Source organism: Oculina patagonica, chromosome 2 (genome assembly GCF_052425735.1).
Source record: "Oculina patagonica isolate OP01 chromosome 2, crgOcupat, whole genome shotgun sequence".
In the NCBI taxonomy this organism is placed as follows: domain Eukaryota; kingdom Metazoa; phylum Cnidaria; class Anthozoa; order Scleractinia; family Oculinidae; genus Oculina; species Oculina patagonica.
In genome coordinates this window covers 18,668,946-18,686,990 of record NC_135759.1, presented here as the reverse complement: position 1 = coordinate 18,686,990, position 18,045 = coordinate 18,668,946, and the positions used below count along the sequence as shown (strand labels likewise).

Below are 18,045 nucleotides of genomic sequence, written 5' to 3'. Positions count from 1 at the left end.
GTCCGCGTTTTACTAGTCCGCGTTTTACTAGTCCAGTCCAGTCCACAAGTTAAAGACACATCAAGACCACCCCACTGTGAATTGCCATAGCACAGACAAAATTATAGTCAATATCTTATGTGTTTTTAAGAGAATTACATAAGAACCAAGGCATGTCTTGTCTTGCCTTACATTGACATGCAATAATTTGGAAATACTAAGCTCGTAACAGTTTAAGACAGAATCCATCAGGAATTTGAGTAACATTAATTTTAGTTACGCAAAAATTGAGCACCAGAATAATTTAAATCCTTGTGTTCTTTCATACCTTGTTAAAGGCTTGACATGTGATAACACCAACATAACACCAACAACAGTTCTTTATCAGTGGGGATTGAAGAAAAAAATGGAAACATCATCACACAGTTGACCCCCATGCAAAAACACTCCAGGATGTCACGGGGCTGTTTGGTGTCCGTCTGCCAATTTCCAACTTCAAATTCCAATGTTAAATTCACATTAAATTTTCAATATTTCTTAGTTGTCTAAATTTTACTAATTCTTTTAAAAAAACTATCACCTGCCAAACATCCCCAAAAATCACTCAAAAAATTACAAAATACCGCAATACATAGATACATGGGATGAGTGAAGTTTCCTTGGATTCCTTGAAACACCAACAAGATATTTCCGTTTAAGGTGGCTGATAATGGGTTTCAGTATTTCCCAGTCCTTATACTTTGGTTCAGGACTAAAAGCCTTCATCAATTGCTATTACAGTAATGGTATGAAACAAATGTTCAATCATTCATTAACAAGTTGTGATCATTTTCTTGACAATAGTAGTTCCCCGGTAAACAGTTGTAGTACTGTCCCATCAAAGTGCAATGCCTGGAAAATACCGAAAAGCACACGACCTTCAGGTGAAACCGCACCTTACAGTATTACCAATACACTGCACTTTGCTAAGTCTTAAAACTTTACATTGTCTATTCGTCTACTTCAATCGTTTATTTGTATTGTGTGAGATACATTTATAAATTGAAACCATCATGTCTTTAAGTAATAATGCAATCTCGACAACGTTCTAGATATTATATTATGCACACTAATACAGCTCATGCAAGCCCTGTGACTTACACAAACACAGTCGGACTGAGTGCTTAACTTAAGTAACTGCTTCGTGGTTTCTGCTGTACTGAACCCTGCCTTTCAAGGCAAAGCGCCCGATTTTAAGCTTCTCAAGCTTCTCAATGTTCTTGTTTCATTTAGTTTTGCCAAATACTCGCTATGAATCCTAATGTTTGCAAAGGAATTACTTCTATGGATCTAAATGACAAAACCATAGCTTCATCGTATCCAACTTTGTCTCCCGGGCGATAAAATTTAAAGTTACAAGCAAACGAGATTAACTTTGAAAACTGTTCCGCCGGACCATTTTTCAAAAACCCATATCGCAATCCGTTTCAATCTTCGTCATTTCTGGCCATCCGTACCTTCTTTTGTATTCAATGTGCTATCGAAATGTCCCTTAACTGTTTTAGGAGGTTATTTTTATATTTCACTAAACTTGAAGGTCATTTTCCCATGACTTAATTTGGCTAAAATTCGTGACACAGCTCCTTTAAGAAATGTACAAATCGAAAAAGTACTTTCCGGTTTATTAAATTATTTTTTATATAAATTGTTGAGCAGGTGATGACAGTACAAATGGCGGAACTTCAAACCCACGTTGTGGAGGACTGCACGGGTGGGAGCTGAACAAGAGAATATATTGTCTACCGAGACTCTTTGGTCAATTTGTGTTTATAAGAAGTCCTGGTGTTAACAATCAGTGGCTTACTCTTTGTGAGGTAGAGGTTTATTCCAAAAGAAGGACTATAAGCACTGGTAGGTAACTAGTATAGCTGATTTGTCAAAATGAGCTTACTGAGCTTTATTGAATATTGACGGACGGATGAATTCAATTTTGCTTACAAACATCACTATAAAAAGAAACAAAAAACGGAGCATAGAATTATCATGCAAATGATAATTTAAAGGAGGAAAGAAACAATTTTGTTACTGATTCGTCCCCTTTTTATCACTTCCATGAAAAACTTTAAAATTCTACGCTGTGAAACTTGATTGAAATCTAGACGTCTCGGCAGTGCTGCCTTCATCACTTGTGACATGTAATCGTTGAAACAATTATGAATTATGAATACCGCTTTATCTTATGGGGGAATGGCAAAATACTAATTGATTGATTGATTGATTTACTGACTGATGGATTGATTGATTGATTGATTGATTGATTGATTGATTGATTGATTGATTGATTGATTGATTGATTGGTTGGTTGGTTGTTTAATGTACTGATTCAAGCCTGTCAGACTCAAGCAATTGGGGTAGCCAGCAAACTGCCGGACAAAAGTTTCTCCGCCTCGTCGTCACGTTCGGGCAATGAACCATACAGGGGACGACTGAATGGATATGGAGCGTGGTCACCTAGCAAGAACAATGATGCTGACGACTACCTGCAAATTGACCTGGGAGACGCATTCGTCATTTGTGCTGTGGCTACTCAAGGACATCCACTTCAAGATGAATGGACCACAAGTTACAAGTTGCATTTATTACTCACAGAATGGATCATATACAAAGAAAAGAACACAGAGAAGGTTTGGGGATGTTAATCATACATGCGATTGTCATTTAAAACTAGTTTTTGTGTTTCAGAAGTAAATTGCCTCCACTGTCTTTTTATTTCCTGACAAAAGCTCTCGAACTATTAAAAAGACAGAAGAAAGGCCCACTAATGTGAGTGATGTTCGCTCCTTGGAAGCATTTCGTTTACAGAACATTGCCCAGTTCCCAAGCCTCTTTATTTCGCGTAGTAAATAGGCCATTTCTCATTTCCTTTTTGCCCTTGTTTCTAAACAAGTTATCGTGCGAAAGTTTTCATCTGAAAATGAGTTTGATCTGAACGGTCACGTGTATGGTAGTAAAAGGCTATGTTATCTTTAATTCCACTTTGGGACTGGCTCTAGTAAGGCGTGTGCGCAATATTAATTTTTCAATGCAGTTGTCCTCCCCACCAAAAATTCACCATTTTCACCTTAAAAAGTATTAGCAGAACTCATAAGGGGTTGAAACGTGTAATACGCGCATTCATAGCCTTTAAATATTCAGCTTTGACAATTACCATATTTGGAAACACGAAGAGTTTGTACGCGTATGCTTTATACACGTAATGACAGGAGTGAAGTTCTCCAAACTACTGGATGGCGATGAAACTGCAGAAGAATTTAACCAAATTTAACTTTATTAAATGAAGCTTGTTCAAAAACAAGATTACACCATTGAGCGCGAGCTCGCACACGCTGTGAATTTAATTCAAATATTGCAATTTTGATTGGTTAATTTTTTCTCGTGATTTTCTAAATATGGTACTTACTGTAAACGAATGTGCAAACGCTTTGTACAACACGAATCACAGGGAGTTACATATTTCAACCCTTATGGGTTTCTGGCATTTGCAAACGCTCCAAAATGGTTTGCCACCAAAAACCATCTTTAGCAATTCCATAGCAACTGCTCTAGATCTGTAGTTAAGAAGACATTACCTCTGACAGTGAGATTCTTTTGAGCACACAAAATTTTAAACTAATTTCTGTGCTAACAGTTTTCTCATTTTTGTTTCAGATATTTCGTGGTAATTCAAGAAGCAATCAGGTTGTAAAACAAATTCTTACAGAACCTCCAACGACTCGGTCCATCCGTTTGCAGCCTATTCATTATTCCATTCACAAAGCCCTCAGAGTAGAGGTGTATGGAATAAATATACCAGCAGGTAGGGCATCTTTTCACAGTGACGCTGTATTTGTTTTAGAGCAGTTTTCAATTGAGTGTCGTAAAACCAAAACCAAAGTAATTACTCTAGCCAATCACAAAGGACACAGACAATCCAGTGAACCAATCAAAACTCGAAGCAAATACATGTAGCTGGCACGAAACGCGGGAAAACGTGCGCGAGCTAGTCACGATTGGTTTTGGTTTTACTCCTGATTGGCTGAGAAAGTGGCGCGAGATTTTTAAGCTAATCACTAAGCGTAGTAATGCAAAACCAAAGCAAACGCAATTTACTTTCGACACTCAAGTGAAAACCGCTCTAGTCAGTGAATGTCAAATTTTACCTTAAGGTCATTACCCTAAAATAGAATTGAACATAGATTTTTAACCAAACTTCGCCTACTGTTTTATTACTTTAAGGGAACTTAAATTTTGAAAGAAAAAAGGGGGGTCACCTGATTCGTTAAGAAGCGGGAAGACCTTGTATATTCTATATAATTCCTTTAAAATTCCTCTGTGAGTACTAGCAAAGTACACGTTTTTAGCGATAATTTATTTTTCAAACACAAGAACATATGTTTTTTATTTTACAGAACGAATTTGATCGCTACACCCAAAATATGAGAAGAAAAAAAATTGATAGGTCACCAGACTCGTTTACGAGAATGTGACAATTTACTTACTTTCCCCAAAAAATACAAATACAGGGCAATGATCTTAATCCCTCTCCTTCAGTACTTGTGCCTATCAGGGGTAGCAGTAGTTGCAGTATTTCGTCTAGGTCTAGAGTGATTTGTCCGCGTGAGGCGGTAGTTCTGCAAGAAACTGTTGTTGGTAACGAACATTTCCACTAGTCACCTCCAGAAACACTTGTTTCTAAAGATGACTTCCACTCAGGTTGTTAAAAAGTCATATACCAAACAACAGCAAAAAAAAAACAGATGAAGGAAAAAGAAAAAGATAAAAAAAAAAGAAATGCAAAAATCCTAAAATTGTATAGATTTTTCTAACCCAAACTCTAAAGTTTGCCTTTTGCACACGCCCAGGCAGAAAACCAAGCTATTTGCCTCAAGTGTGCAAGAGAAAACCCTAGCACGAACGTGTGACTTTTCCTCTCTAATTGTTGTAAAACCAAAACCAAAGTAATTACTCTGGCCAATCACAAAGGACACAGACAATCCAGTGAACCAATCACAACTCGAAGCAAATACATGTAATTGGCACAAAGCGCGGGAAAATGTGTGCGAGCGAGTCATGATTGGTTTTGGTTTTAGTTCTGATTGGCTGAGAAAGTGGCGCGAGATTTTTAAGCCAAAACCAAAGCAAACGCAATTTACTTTCGACACTCAAGTGAAAACCGCTCTTTTTAATATTACATGTATAATGTAAGCAATTCTCTACTACTCTATCGGGTGGATAATAAAGCATGCCTTGCTGTTGTTGTTGTTGTTGTTGTTGTTATTAGAAGAAATTTTCGCTCAAGATAACGTTAACGCCATGATTATCTTTTCCACAGGTGTGCCTTTTCCTCCTGTCATTAAAAACGAAAAGAAAGAAACATCATTTTCTGATTTCAACTTGTTGTGGAGTCCTCCTGATAACAGTGGATGTTCAGCTACTATGTACACTGTATACTACAAAGATATCAGATCACCAGATAAAGAAAACGTTCAGTATCGTATCAATACTACAGCAATGACAAACACTCTGAGTGCCCTGCCACTTGACTGTGACACAGAATATCAGTTTGCAGTGTCTGCGTGGAATCTGTTCGGAGAAGGTAACCTTTCACAGTTCTGGCAAGGAAAATTAACGACAGGTATTTGTGTATCATGCTTTTTTCGTAATTGCAACAAAATCAGGCTATTTTTCCAGCATCACATTGTAGTTGACTGTGTTAGAGCGGTTTTCACTTGAGTGTCGAAAGTAATTTGCGATTGCTTTGGTTTTGCATTACTACGCTTAGTGATTGGTTTAAAAATCTCGCGCCACTTTCTTAGCCAATCAGAGGTTAAACCAAAACCAATCGTGACTCGCTCACGCACGTTTTCCCGCGCTTCGTGCCGGCTACGTGTATTTGCTTCAAGTTTTGATTGGCTGACTGGTCGGTCTGTGTCTTTTTTGATTGGCCAGAGCAATTACTTTGGTTTTGGTTTTACTACGCTCAATTGAAAACTGCTCTATTCTTACTTATAGTTCACCACTAAATTTTTTCCGATTCTGATTGGTTTAAATTGAATACGTGACGCGATAGTGCCCGTCGCCGGAGGGCACTATCAGCCCATAGTGCCCTCCCGTGAAAAATGCCCGGACCGATAGTGCCCGCCCGTGACTGTTTTTTGTAAACAAGCTGCCTGCAGACAAAAAACCCAACCAAATTCACTGCATTTAGTGGGTTTCTCGTCTGGTTTTGTTTCGTTTGTTAAATTTCGGCTTTTAATTGAGTTTTTTATCCTCAAAAGTAAAAATAATTCACGATGCTTGCTTTTGTATGTGCGCGCGGAAGAAAATTTAGTGGTGAACAATAAAAACAATAGAGTGTTTCTGTCTCGGAACTATCGGTCTGATTGTTGCCCCTTGGAAATTTGGCCTTGCATATTTGCCCTCGAAGCTTCGCTTCTCGGGCTATTTGTTTTAAGAACATCAAATTTCCGCGGGGCAACTATCAGCCGATAGTTCCTCGACAGAAACACTCTATTGTTAAAATAGGTTTTGCTAAAATTATGAAATTACGGTTCATTTACTTTTTGATAAAAGCGGGCTTAACCCATAACAATGAAGAACCGTAGACGAGCTTAGAAAGGGCTAAACATTCAGATGACGGTTTTTTTGCTAAATTGGTCAAGTTTCTACCAGACCAAACGTTTAAAACTTTTTGAAGCTTGGAGAGCTTTGTTTCAAAGGTCATCTGTTGTAAGCGGCAAACACAATGACAAACACAATGACAAGAGTTGTGATGTATTGTTCTGGCCATGATATTTCGTATGGACTTTCCATGCACCAAGCCACATTCCTTCGGTCTTGTGCTTATTTACTTTGAGACCGAAGTAGGTACCAAACATAAGGCTTTGTAGGGGAAGAAAGAAGCCTACACTAAAATAAGCCTCCGGTCACGATGAGACTCGCCTCAGTTTCCATTAGAGAGAGCTAGAAACTGTCTGCAATACTAACTATCCTATAGAACAAATTTATATCATCAGTTTCTGGCTGCCCAACACCACCCCCTCACTCTTGTTTATTGTGCTGAATTAACCAAGGGCGTACACAGCTGAAGAAATTCATAGGTCTTAATATTGCATACAAGGGAGTGGTCGTTAACACAGACCATTTAGTGAAATAATCAGAAATAAGGAAGTGAAACTTAAGAGCCCACTGCCAGATTAATTTGTTTTATTTTCTTTTTCTCAAGGTTACCCAATTATCGTTAACCGTACAAAAGAAGTAAAAGGGGGTGTTGTTGTGGCCAAGTGGAAGCCTTGTACCGCTTCTTTGTTTACTATCTACTACAGAGAAGTATTTTCAGAGACTGACAAAAGTCAATGGATTGGCCGGGTTAACGTGTCGGGACATGACACTCGTTATGATCTTAAGCTAAGCTGCCGCAAGGAGTATGAAATAGCGATTACAGCATGGAATTCCACTGCAGAGACGCCATTAAAGGCTTTAGACCAGAGCAAAATGTGGAGAGTGACAACGTTAGGAGGTAATGACAAACACGAGTATACTACAGTGGAACCCCGATATAACGATCCTCGATATAACGATATTCCCGATATAATGATCCTCGATATAACGATATTCCCGATATAACGATGAATACTCCATGTCCCAGCAAATGTTACAGTAAAATGTATGAGACAGAACCCCGTTATAACGATCCTCATATAACGATATTCCCGATATAACGATCCTCGATATAACGATATTCCCGATATAACGATGAATATTCTATGTCCCGGCAAAAGTTACAGTAAAATGTATGAGACAGAACCCCGATATAACGATCCTCGATATAACGATATTCTCGATATAACGATGAATATTCTATGTCCCGGCAAAAGTTACAGTAAAATGTATGAGACAGAACCCCGATATAACGATCCTCGATATAACGATGAATATTCTATGTCCCGGCAAAAAATACAGTAAAATGTATGAGACAGAACCCCGATATAACGATCTTCGATATAACGATATCCCCGATATAACGATGAGAATTTAGCGGACCGAACGTAAACTCTTCCTCGATATAATGATATTATCAGTATACCGTCACAATTTAAGCAAAATATTGAATTTAATCCAGTAACATAACAGTAATCGAATAATCTCTAACGTTTCTGACAACAGCTTTGTGCAATGATATACGAAAATGCCTCTGTATTCTAAACCTCTTTTTCCAGTGAAAAAGTATATGTTAGCTTTACCCCAATATAACGATATTTTCGGTTATTTTACGGCCATATCGTTATATCAGGAGTTTCGATATAACGATTCCTCAATATAACGATATAATTTTACTGCTCCCTTGGCATATCGTTATATCGGGGTTCCACTGTATATAATTATAGAAGAAATGCGGCAAACTCCTGGTTTTTTTTTTTTTTCACCTCTCGTCATGTTAATCTGCAAATAAGTACCTTTCTTTGCTCCAGTTGATATGTTTCAATACCCTGATCTCATGGTTCATTTAAACATCTCCCGTCTAATGAACTATTTGACTAAGTCGGTACCTGTTTAGCTGTTTCTGAGAAAGGGCATGTTTATTTGTTAATCACTGACGAATGACACAGTATCTGTTCGTGAATGTTTTCTTTCTTTAACTTTTTTTTCCATTGGATATCTTATTTTAGCTTCAGTGTAAGACAAATTGGCGATAAATTTCAAGTGCATGCATTAACTCTAATACAGTATTCGGTATGATGAACGATGGCAAATTGCTAAATTGCTAGAAATTGCTATTTTTTCCAGTTGAAGACACCATCACTTATTTTTTGTAATAGGCAAACCGTCAGCACCGGTCATTCAAAATAAAGAAACTCAGGTATCTGGATGTGATGTGAACCTACGATGGAGTTTCCCTGAAGACAGTGGTTGTCTACTTACAATGTACACAATATACTACAGAGAACTTCAATCAAGAAATGAAGATTCCTGGCATCAAATCAATGTTACCAGGGTCACTAAATCGCAGCATCTCTTATCGCTCAAGTGCAACACAGAATATGCTTTTGCAGTGTCTGCCTGGAATGAACTGGGCGAAAGTGCTATTTCAAGTGAATGGCCAATAAAAACCATCAAAGGTATCATATTCATGGTTATAAAGGAATTCTTTTGTCAAGAGTGGAAGTAGATTACAACTTTCCCTCTTGAGATTTAAGCAGTGTGTTATTGCATGACTTGAATTATTTTATTTATCCCTATCGGATGATAACTGGCGAGGGGCAACACTAATGAAAAGTCGAAGAAAGTGTAACACAATTTAAACGAGGAGTTACGTAAGCTTCACAGGGATGTGAAATTGTTGGTTGCAAGGGAATTATTATCAGCAACCAATAAACAGCATTCTATCCTATCTAGCTTTCAATTCATTTCGAGAAAACCTGTGAAATATCTTGGACAATAGGCATTTTTCGGCGATGTTTTCGTGGGCGTACTCCACCCTATTAAAAAATGGTTAATATCATTATTTTGGTTTACATCCTTCAGTTTCAGATTCTTGATGCTCGAAATTGCTTAGCAGTCACTTGCTAACTCAACATATTGCATGCCGCCCTGACATATGCAGTTACTGCTAATGGGTAATGTGTAGTTACTGTTAATGGGTAACTCATTCTTGTATTTCAGCCACCCATTCTATCGGAAGAACAATTGGCATCGTTGTACCAGTGGGATGCGGGGTCCTCATTCTCATGGTTGTTGGAATTGTCTGCTTTAGGAAGAGGAGTAAGAGGAAGAAACAACGAAGCAGCAAGACAAGAAGAAGGTAGAGAAACTTAACACTCCTTAAAATTTAACCACTTTTACGCTCGGTAGATAGAGAAGCAGCAATTACGTATGGGTTACAAGACTTATTCGCAGTACAATAGCAATAAAATATCCCATATCTCCCAAGGCACTGCGACATAAGAACCGCCCTAGATGTTTCCTACTTCTTGTCCAAGTCCCAGGTCTGTACGTTATTCCGTACTGGTCAGGAGTTATCAGTCAAAATGTTTCACGCAAATTTAGAGAGCACAGTATGGAATTGCCATGTTGAAGCCCAACTGCTTGGGCTCCAGCATGGAGGCCGGAAATCAATGAAAACATCTGGCAATAAATTCTGCTACAAAAAGCGGTCAAATCACCCTCATGAACAAGTAAACATTCACAAAGACACTTCTCGCGAAACCTAATCTGTCCAGATTGTAAAAAATCGCAGGATGACAGACAGACTTTCGGCGGCCATCTTTGTTCTCGTGTGGCGTGAAACTCCGAAATTCAAAATGCTCTAACTCAAATAATAATAAGTAATATAACTGCTACACTTCATACCTATTACCAAGAAAAGCACGCCCAACATAAATCAGTCTTTGTTTTCCTTTGACCATGTACCTCGGTGCTGCATTCCCTGACCAAAAATACAAACTGTCAAATATAGTAGTGGCCTCCAGCTTCCGCTTCTGAAATGCTTCTTCCAGCCTTCAATAATATCAATTCAGCGGTGTTACAATTTCAATATTCCCTGACTTTTTTTCCCTGTGTCAATTTCCCCTGACTCAAAATATAATTTCCAGGTTTTTCCCTGACCTTCAAACATTTTTCCCGGACCATTTCCTCGGCCTGTGGCAACTCTGACGGTTAGGAAGAAGCTGTAATTTCACAACAATAAGTATATAGGGAATTGAAAGTAGTACGGAATTGAGGTATAATTTATTTGCAATTTATCTTTAGATCGAAATCCGACATTGTTCCCCTTCTCCTAAAGGAGACTCCGCCCCAGCGGGTGACATTTATGGAAGAGCTCGGTCAAGGCGCCTTTGGTAAAGTTCACAAAGGAATCCTGAGAGATTTACCAAAACGTGAAGTATTTTTTAAACCCAGGGAGCAAAGATTGCAAGTTAAAGAAGGGAAAGTGGTCGCTATAAAAGTCCTACTTGGTAAGCAGACTCATTACAAACAAAAAATAATAATCAATATCAAAAAACTCTCCCTCTTGAGTAAAGCGCATTATGTAACAAAATGTTTCGTCGTATTGATAACAAATGTCTTGAAGCTGATTGGTTTTCTCTGCACCCCTTGTTTGAATGGACATAAGTTGCATCCACATAAGTTTGGAAAGAGTGATACTATAAGAAAGACGTACAGGTAATTTTCTGTTGTCTTGAGCGTGCGACAAAGAAAAGATCTGACTCCCTGACGTGACCATTCACACACCAGTCGGATGCTCTGTTCACTGAGTTATTTAAACAACAGAGTGTTTCTGTCGAGGAACTATCGGCTGATAGTTGCCCCGCGGAAATTTGATGTTCTTAAATCAAATATTAGCCCGACAAGGTGTGAAAGGTGGTAGGGCGTGGGGAGCACCTGACCGTACGTGAGATATCTACGCTACTTTCATAGTGAAGATTTCAAAGATATGTATTTGTTTCGGAAAAACCCTTTGCTCTCCTTGTGGTATTATTCTTTCTAGAGCAAAGTACTTTGCGCCAAACGCATGCGCAAATTAGTCTACGTTATATTCTAAGGAACATCGCTGGAGTTTCCCTAATGGTCGCGGGTCGCGGGTTTCAAGTCGCGTGTCGCGGGTTTTAAATAAGTCGCGGGTTTTGAAAAAGTCGCGGGTTTTGAAAAAAGTCGCGTGTTTTTAAAAAGTTGCGAGTTTTCAATAGAAACCAATTATTTCTCAGTAGAATTCATTCAAACAAATTTAAACTCGTTTTCTTGGGAACTACGTTACAAAGTAGCCAATTACTTTGCGGGTTAAACAATCAAATTACGAACTTCGGAACAAACTCTCCAACTTTGGTCCGGCTAAACTTCCCAAGTTTGCAAGTTGAGGAGGAACAAGACATGTTGCTCGAAAGTCATGTTCATGTCGGAAATTCAGGTGAAGAAAACATGGCAGCAGCGGTAATGTTTCAGCGATTCCAGTGGCTAGAGTTACAAAATATTTGGTTCAGTGAACTGAGTTGAAGAGCCTGACGTCGTTTCGCATGAGCGATCTGCCGATAAATAAATTTTACGTCGGCTGAAATTTGGTCAAATTTAACTTTTTATATACAGCAAATACATCTTTAAAATTTTTGTGAGGCTTTAACTTCAATGTCAAGTCTTCTGCGTTTGTAAACCGAATGAAACTGGACGGCTTTACCGATCTTCACGTGAAATTAATTTTATACAAATGCGAAAGAGTCAGACAAATTTGAATTAAAAGTCGCAACACGTTTATGGCTCAATTCTATTTTTATGGTACGTGTTTTCTTCCGATGGTTTAGCGAAGCAAAACCATTTCTGTCAACATAACTACAGAAGGGTTTTTAAAATCTGCGCCAGTTAAAAATATTTTAAAGAGTTTTTGCCACAGAATACTAGTAAAATATATTTATCAACCGTACGCGTTCAATCATGAATACTTTGGTTCAACTTCATGATCGCTCGCGCGCAACGTTGTTTTTCAAACTTAAAAGCTTGATTGCAAATCATGCAATGTTTGATACCCAATTTGAACATGTTTTTTTTTCAGGACGTGATGCAACGGACGGTATATGTAATCCTTATCCTTATACTTAGTGTAGGTCAGAACGTTGATACCGACGCCGTGCTTGTTCAAACAACTATTTTGAAACTCGAACAGCTAGAATCGCTGAAATATTTCTGCCACCACTTTGTAACGTGTCTCGTTCCTCCTCAACTTGCAAACTTGGGAAGTTCAGAAGTTCAGTCGGCAAAGTTTGGGAAGTTTGTTCCGAAGTTCGCAATTTGATTGTCTAACTCTGAACTCGCAACGTTACTTCGTAACGTAGTTCCGAAGAAAACGCGATCATTTTAAAACCGGCGTCTTTGCAACCGGTTTAAATTTGTTTGAATGAATTCTACTGAGAAATAATTGGTTTCTATCGAAAACTCGCAACTTTTTAAAAACACGCGACTTTTTTCAAAACCCGCGACTTTTTCAAAACCCGCGACTTATTTAAAACCCGCGACACGCGACTTGAAACCCGCGACCCGCGACCCGCGACCATTAGGGAAACTCACATCGCGGGTATCGCGTGTATTTGCGGTAGGATTCCTGCAGACTCCGTGGCGCAAAGTTAAAACCGCAAATTAATTAAATTTGATTTTGAGACTTTCACAGCGTTTTCGTAATTAAGTATGCAAAAACTTGCACCGGGATTTTGGGCGCAAAACCCCTAATTACCAGGAAACAAATATCCTAGCTGTACCGCGCTTTAAAACTAGTAATAGCTCTCGCTAAGCTGCCCCCGCCTCTTTAGTAATTTCTGTTACAGCAGTAATCTAAGATTAGTCGAGTCTTTTTGTCGCCTTTACTTATTGATGCCGGCAATGGACTACACATTTAGGCTTCTCTTTTACTGTGCCATGTACGTCACGACATTGTTTGCTGCGGAATGTCTTGTTGTGTGACACCGTTGCTTCCTAAAAAATTCGCAAATTCAAATCGAATATATAACCTAGCGGAAATAACACATAACACATTATTCGCGGTGACAACACGCAAGCTTATTTCCGGCTTATAGCATTCAAAATGAACTTACAGTAATTTTCAGGCCAAAAAGCCTAACAATTCCACAAGTAACAAAATATGGCACATTCAAAGATTCGAGAAAACAATTTTTGATCCTTATTCAACCCACTCTTTTGATCAAATAAACTGACAGTTTGTTAGGGAAACGTATTACCTTGTATTGCATGACAAAGTTTACGCTTTTGTTTATTTCTCATCGTAAGATGTAAACGATTTCCATTTGTTTTCTCGACGTTCAGTCGCTGACTAAGGTAAGAAACTCTTCGTCCCTGAATGATACGCCTGTTGTGCTTTCCATGTCATTTTCGGTATCATTTTAATTTCAGGTACATGTTTCAGCAATTTCTTCAAGCAACGGATGTGTCTTTTGATCACAGTGCGACGTCTATTTTTATCCTTTGCGCACTGACTTCCATTGCTCATTTGTGGGCGTTCCGGCAATCCTTTGCGAGCCGCTTTGACAAAAATCGAGATTTTTTCCGGTACCATTCACTGAATGCACACATTTAACCCTATGACTTTTAAGGTGCCTCCTCGGGTTCCGGCCTCTGGGCCGGGGCAACAACCTTTCGAATGAAATGTTTTTTATTTGATTTGTTCTTTACTTTTTGAGAAACTTCTTTCGAGCAGTTAAAACCGCAAGTTAATTTAATTAAAGTGAAATAGTTGCCATCGATGTCGCCATGCAAAAAAGTATCATGTCACAGCATACGAAAGGAAAACAAAAGTATCTTGTTACAAATGAACAAAAGTATCGTGTTACGGTTGAAAAAGCGTAAGGATCACCCAGGAAGGAACGCTGTTGGTGTTTTAACGCCTAACTAATAGTGAAATAAAGCAAATAAACATGAAACATAAAGCATCAGTCCTTTAATTGATCGGCTCCATTGCATTCTGCACTATCCTTTGAGTCTCTGAGTTTATTTATCGGGTTAAAATTTCCATCTTACGTTCTCTAGTGATAATGTTGTTCACAAAGATAATCAGCCACTGAAGACTTTTATGGGAATTTTAAACCTCCAACAAAATGAAAATGATGTTCAGACGACCACAATTTCATTTCACAATCAGCGGATACAAAAACCAAAATAGAACAACAACAACAAAACAAACGAGAACAAAACAAAACAAAAACGTGCATGTCATAAACACCTCGGGACGCTTTCTCGTCTGCTTTTAACCTTTCCTGTTTTCATTTCCTTATCTCAGAAAGAGCTGGCGAGGAAGGCAGATTTCAGCTTTTACAGGAGATCGAGTTCATGAAGGCAATTGGTTCTCACAGGAATGTCCTCAGCATGCTCGGTTACTGGGTTAAGTCTGAACCCATCATGTTAATCTTGGAATATGTTCCACACGGAGATCTTCTTCAGTGGCTTAGAAACCAAAGACAACAGGTAGAGTTGTTTTGCTGCTTTAGCAACACTAGGTGGCCTTAATTTTTGCAAGAAAAGAAGTGTTGTCATTTACATATACCATGCACAGTAGCTTATGGTTTAAGATAAATCGAGACAAATCGGGAGAAACCATCATTTTATCAGTTTATTTTTTTCATACAACCTTATTCATCGTACCAGTGGATTCGTGCAACGTTCTTCTATAAGAAGGTCAATACTCCGGCGAGGCAATTTCGTATGCGTCTTATGCCTAAAATACGAAATTTTTGGGTACAAATCTTGATTCAGATTCGAGTCAGCTTCGAGTAAAACACGACGGTCATTTTTCGACACATAACATCCCTTACGAAAATTTGCTGCCGATACAATGTAACCCTCCCAGACGGCTATCCCATCTCTTCCCACTCTCTTTTCACGCTTCTCCTCCAGGTCATTCGCGGTCTGCCTCGTCTTCCTTTGCATTCTGGTGCCCAAGTCAGTGCAGTCCTGGTGTTGTTATTGCCGTCTCTTCGCAGGACGTGTCCGACCCATCTCCATGTCAGTTCACATCTTTATCTTTAGAGAGAGAGGCAGTTTTTTAGTCCGACTATTCACTTCCTCGTTTGAGATTTGGTTTGGCCAGAAAACTCAGAGTATCTTTGCACGTTTTGTGGAAAGCATCCAGTTTGTTCATGTCAGTGGCTGTAGTTCTTCACAGCCGTCTCTACCTCGTACAGTAAGAAAACCACTCCATTGGTGTTAAAAATGCGCACTTGGTTTAAGAGCTGTACTTTGATGATTTCCATACGGGCTGTGGCGTGGCAAAAGCATTTCTTTGCAATACCCATTCTTTGTTTGAAGTCTGCCTACTTCCCGCCTTGCTTGTCTAGCCCTGCTCCGAGGTCTGTGAATGCTTCAAGGTCTTCCAGTTCATTGCTGCCAACAATGATGGGATCGCTCTCCTGATGTTCAGGAGCATGGTATTGGTTTTGCTCGGGTTGATGTTTAGACTCAATGCTTTAGCTATGTCGTGGACGCGGGATGTCTTCTTCTGCATGTAGCTGCGTCTGCTTGCGAAGGGTGCGATATCATCTGCGTAGTCCAGGTATTCTAGAACGGGCCGGGTGAGGTAACGCAGTGCTCTTCTTTTATCAAGCGTGTTTCTCATGTCCCAACCAATACCATGACGAAGGTGAAGCTCAAACCAGTCTGATGTTTTTAACTTGAGCTCTGATCGTACAGGTCTATGACGATGTTGACACACATTTTAGGATTGCATTGTGACCCATAGCTTCTCTCTGATGGCAGTATCAAATGCTTTTCTGAAGTCAACGAAGTTCACGTCCGTGAGGGGCCTGCCTTTCCATTCATTGCTCATTGTTTCTGATGGTAAAAATCTGTTCCATTGTTCCCTTCCTTGTCTGAAGCCAGCTTGTTCTTGACGCAGCTTCTTATCTACACCTTTCTTGTTTCTGTCGCTGAGAATTCTGCAAAAGATCTTCAATGGAACTGATAGGAGGGATATACCGGGTAGTTATTGCATATGCATGGTCAGAATCTCTCTCTTAAGGATTTTCACGAAGACGATCTTCTCCAGTCTGATGGAACTTTCTGCTCGGCCACGTTCTTATTGAAGAGCATGTTGAAAAGCAGATTGTGGTGCCTTGCGTGCATTTTAGTATTTCTGTGCCGATGGAGTTCATTTGTGGACTTTTCCTGCTCTTTCTCCGTCGAGCGCTTCATCAAAATGCCCCTTCATTTTTCATGGATGTCCTCTTCACTCGTTAGCAGATTCCCACACTTGTAACGAAACCATATTGAAACCATATTGGGTCTGCATCCATGTGGACGGGGCTAATCCTAATATAATTTCCGTAACCAGGCTGCTAGTGTACTGTGTAGGGTGATTGGATTTTTTAGTAACATCTTTTTCAGGTAACGTACCTTCAGGTTATGAATATATTACGGAATTTGTTTGACATTAGACAGCTAATACAAATACCAAACATCTTTCCTTTTTATCCCATGAAATGCCAGGTTCTTTCTTTCCTTTGAGATATGCAACTCTTGGTGAATCTTGGCAATAAGAAAAAAGTGGATTTTTCTGCAGTTCTTGTCTGGTTTTGACCTCACATTTTTATTAATTTTAGATCAACTACAAGAACAGCACTGATGAGGTAATCTTTGAAGCCGTGACAGATTTCGCGGATGGCAATAATCTGTCAGATCTAGCTTCTACCGCAAAAACATTTGAGCAGAAAATAGTAAGCAAGGAAGACGACAAGGCAAGCGAAGTTAAACATATGGAGGAAATAACGAATGTTGCTGATAACCAAGATTTAATGGGCGCATCTCACATGGCAATACCAGAGCACTTGAAACCGTTATCTGAAAACAACAGGGATAAAGGTTTAACATTAAATCCCAGTGAGAAGAGCTACCCTGAAAGGTATGCGGTCTTGCCCACAACAGTTAGAGATGTATCTGGTCAGCCTAAGCCCGTGGACACAAATGGCAGAGCTTTTAAAAAGAGCAAGCAAGATGACAAGATAGAGGAAGATAAAGCAGATGATCAAATAACTTCATGTTTGGAAGAACATCGCATCACAATTCCTGAAACTCGTGATCCATCAGAGGACGGAGAGGAAAAAACACAGAGCAAAGAGTTCAGTGCGCAGGGCAGCGTGGATTGTTTGGATGTGATCCTAACTGCGACAGACGAAAACGAACAAGTGAGAGACTTACCAGTTGAACTGCAGCCTGGTGTCACAACTGGTGACGTTGCGGTCGACTTTTCTGCCAATGATCTTCTTTCTTTTGCGTGGCAAATAGCAAAGGGAATGGTAAGTGATGAGATAATAACACGTTTTGAGAGATGAAAATAGATTACACGTAGGCAAATTCCAAACAGGAAATAAACCAGCGATTCTCCCGGTAGTTTACTTCATCTCCACACCGATGCCATTAATGCATGATGTGACCTAAAACTTATATATTCTCTGACGTAAATTACATTTTGTGTAAACGTAAACATTGTGAGAGAAAGGAAAGCCTAAACTTGGGAAAAAGACGAGACAAAAAGTAAGCTCCCTCTCCATCCTCTAGTTCTTA

The 18,045-nt window shown here is 39.2% G+C and overlaps 1 protein-coding gene across 3 annotated transcripts in view; it reads left to right on the top strand.

Annotated features, from left to right (window-relative positions):
* Positions 1-18,045, top strand: part of LOC144643290 (uncharacterized) — a 54,541-nt gene that overhangs the window by 30,889 nt on the left and 5,607 nt on the right. For 2 of the 3 annotated variants that reach the window (XM_078502489.1, XM_078502491.1), the window contains 10 exons: positions 1,675-1,869; positions 2,347-2,642; positions 3,667-3,814; positions 5,330-5,632; positions 7,223-7,516; positions 8,817-9,116; positions 9,661-9,799; positions 10,747-10,952; positions 14,771-14,955; positions 17,085-17,777. In XM_078502489.1, coding sequence (XP_078358615.1) covers positions 1,675-1,869; positions 2,347-2,642; positions 3,667-3,814; positions 5,330-5,632; positions 7,223-7,516; positions 8,817-9,116; positions 9,661-9,799; positions 10,747-10,952; positions 14,771-14,955; positions 17,085-17,777 — 2,759 coding nt within the window. The remainder of the gene's footprint in view (positions 1-1,674; positions 1,870-2,346; positions 2,643-3,666; positions 3,815-5,329; positions 5,633-7,222; positions 7,517-8,816; positions 9,117-9,660; positions 9,800-10,746; positions 10,953-14,770; positions 14,956-17,084; positions 17,778-18,045) is intronic. The other variant, XM_078502490.1, reaches the window with a different exon arrangement.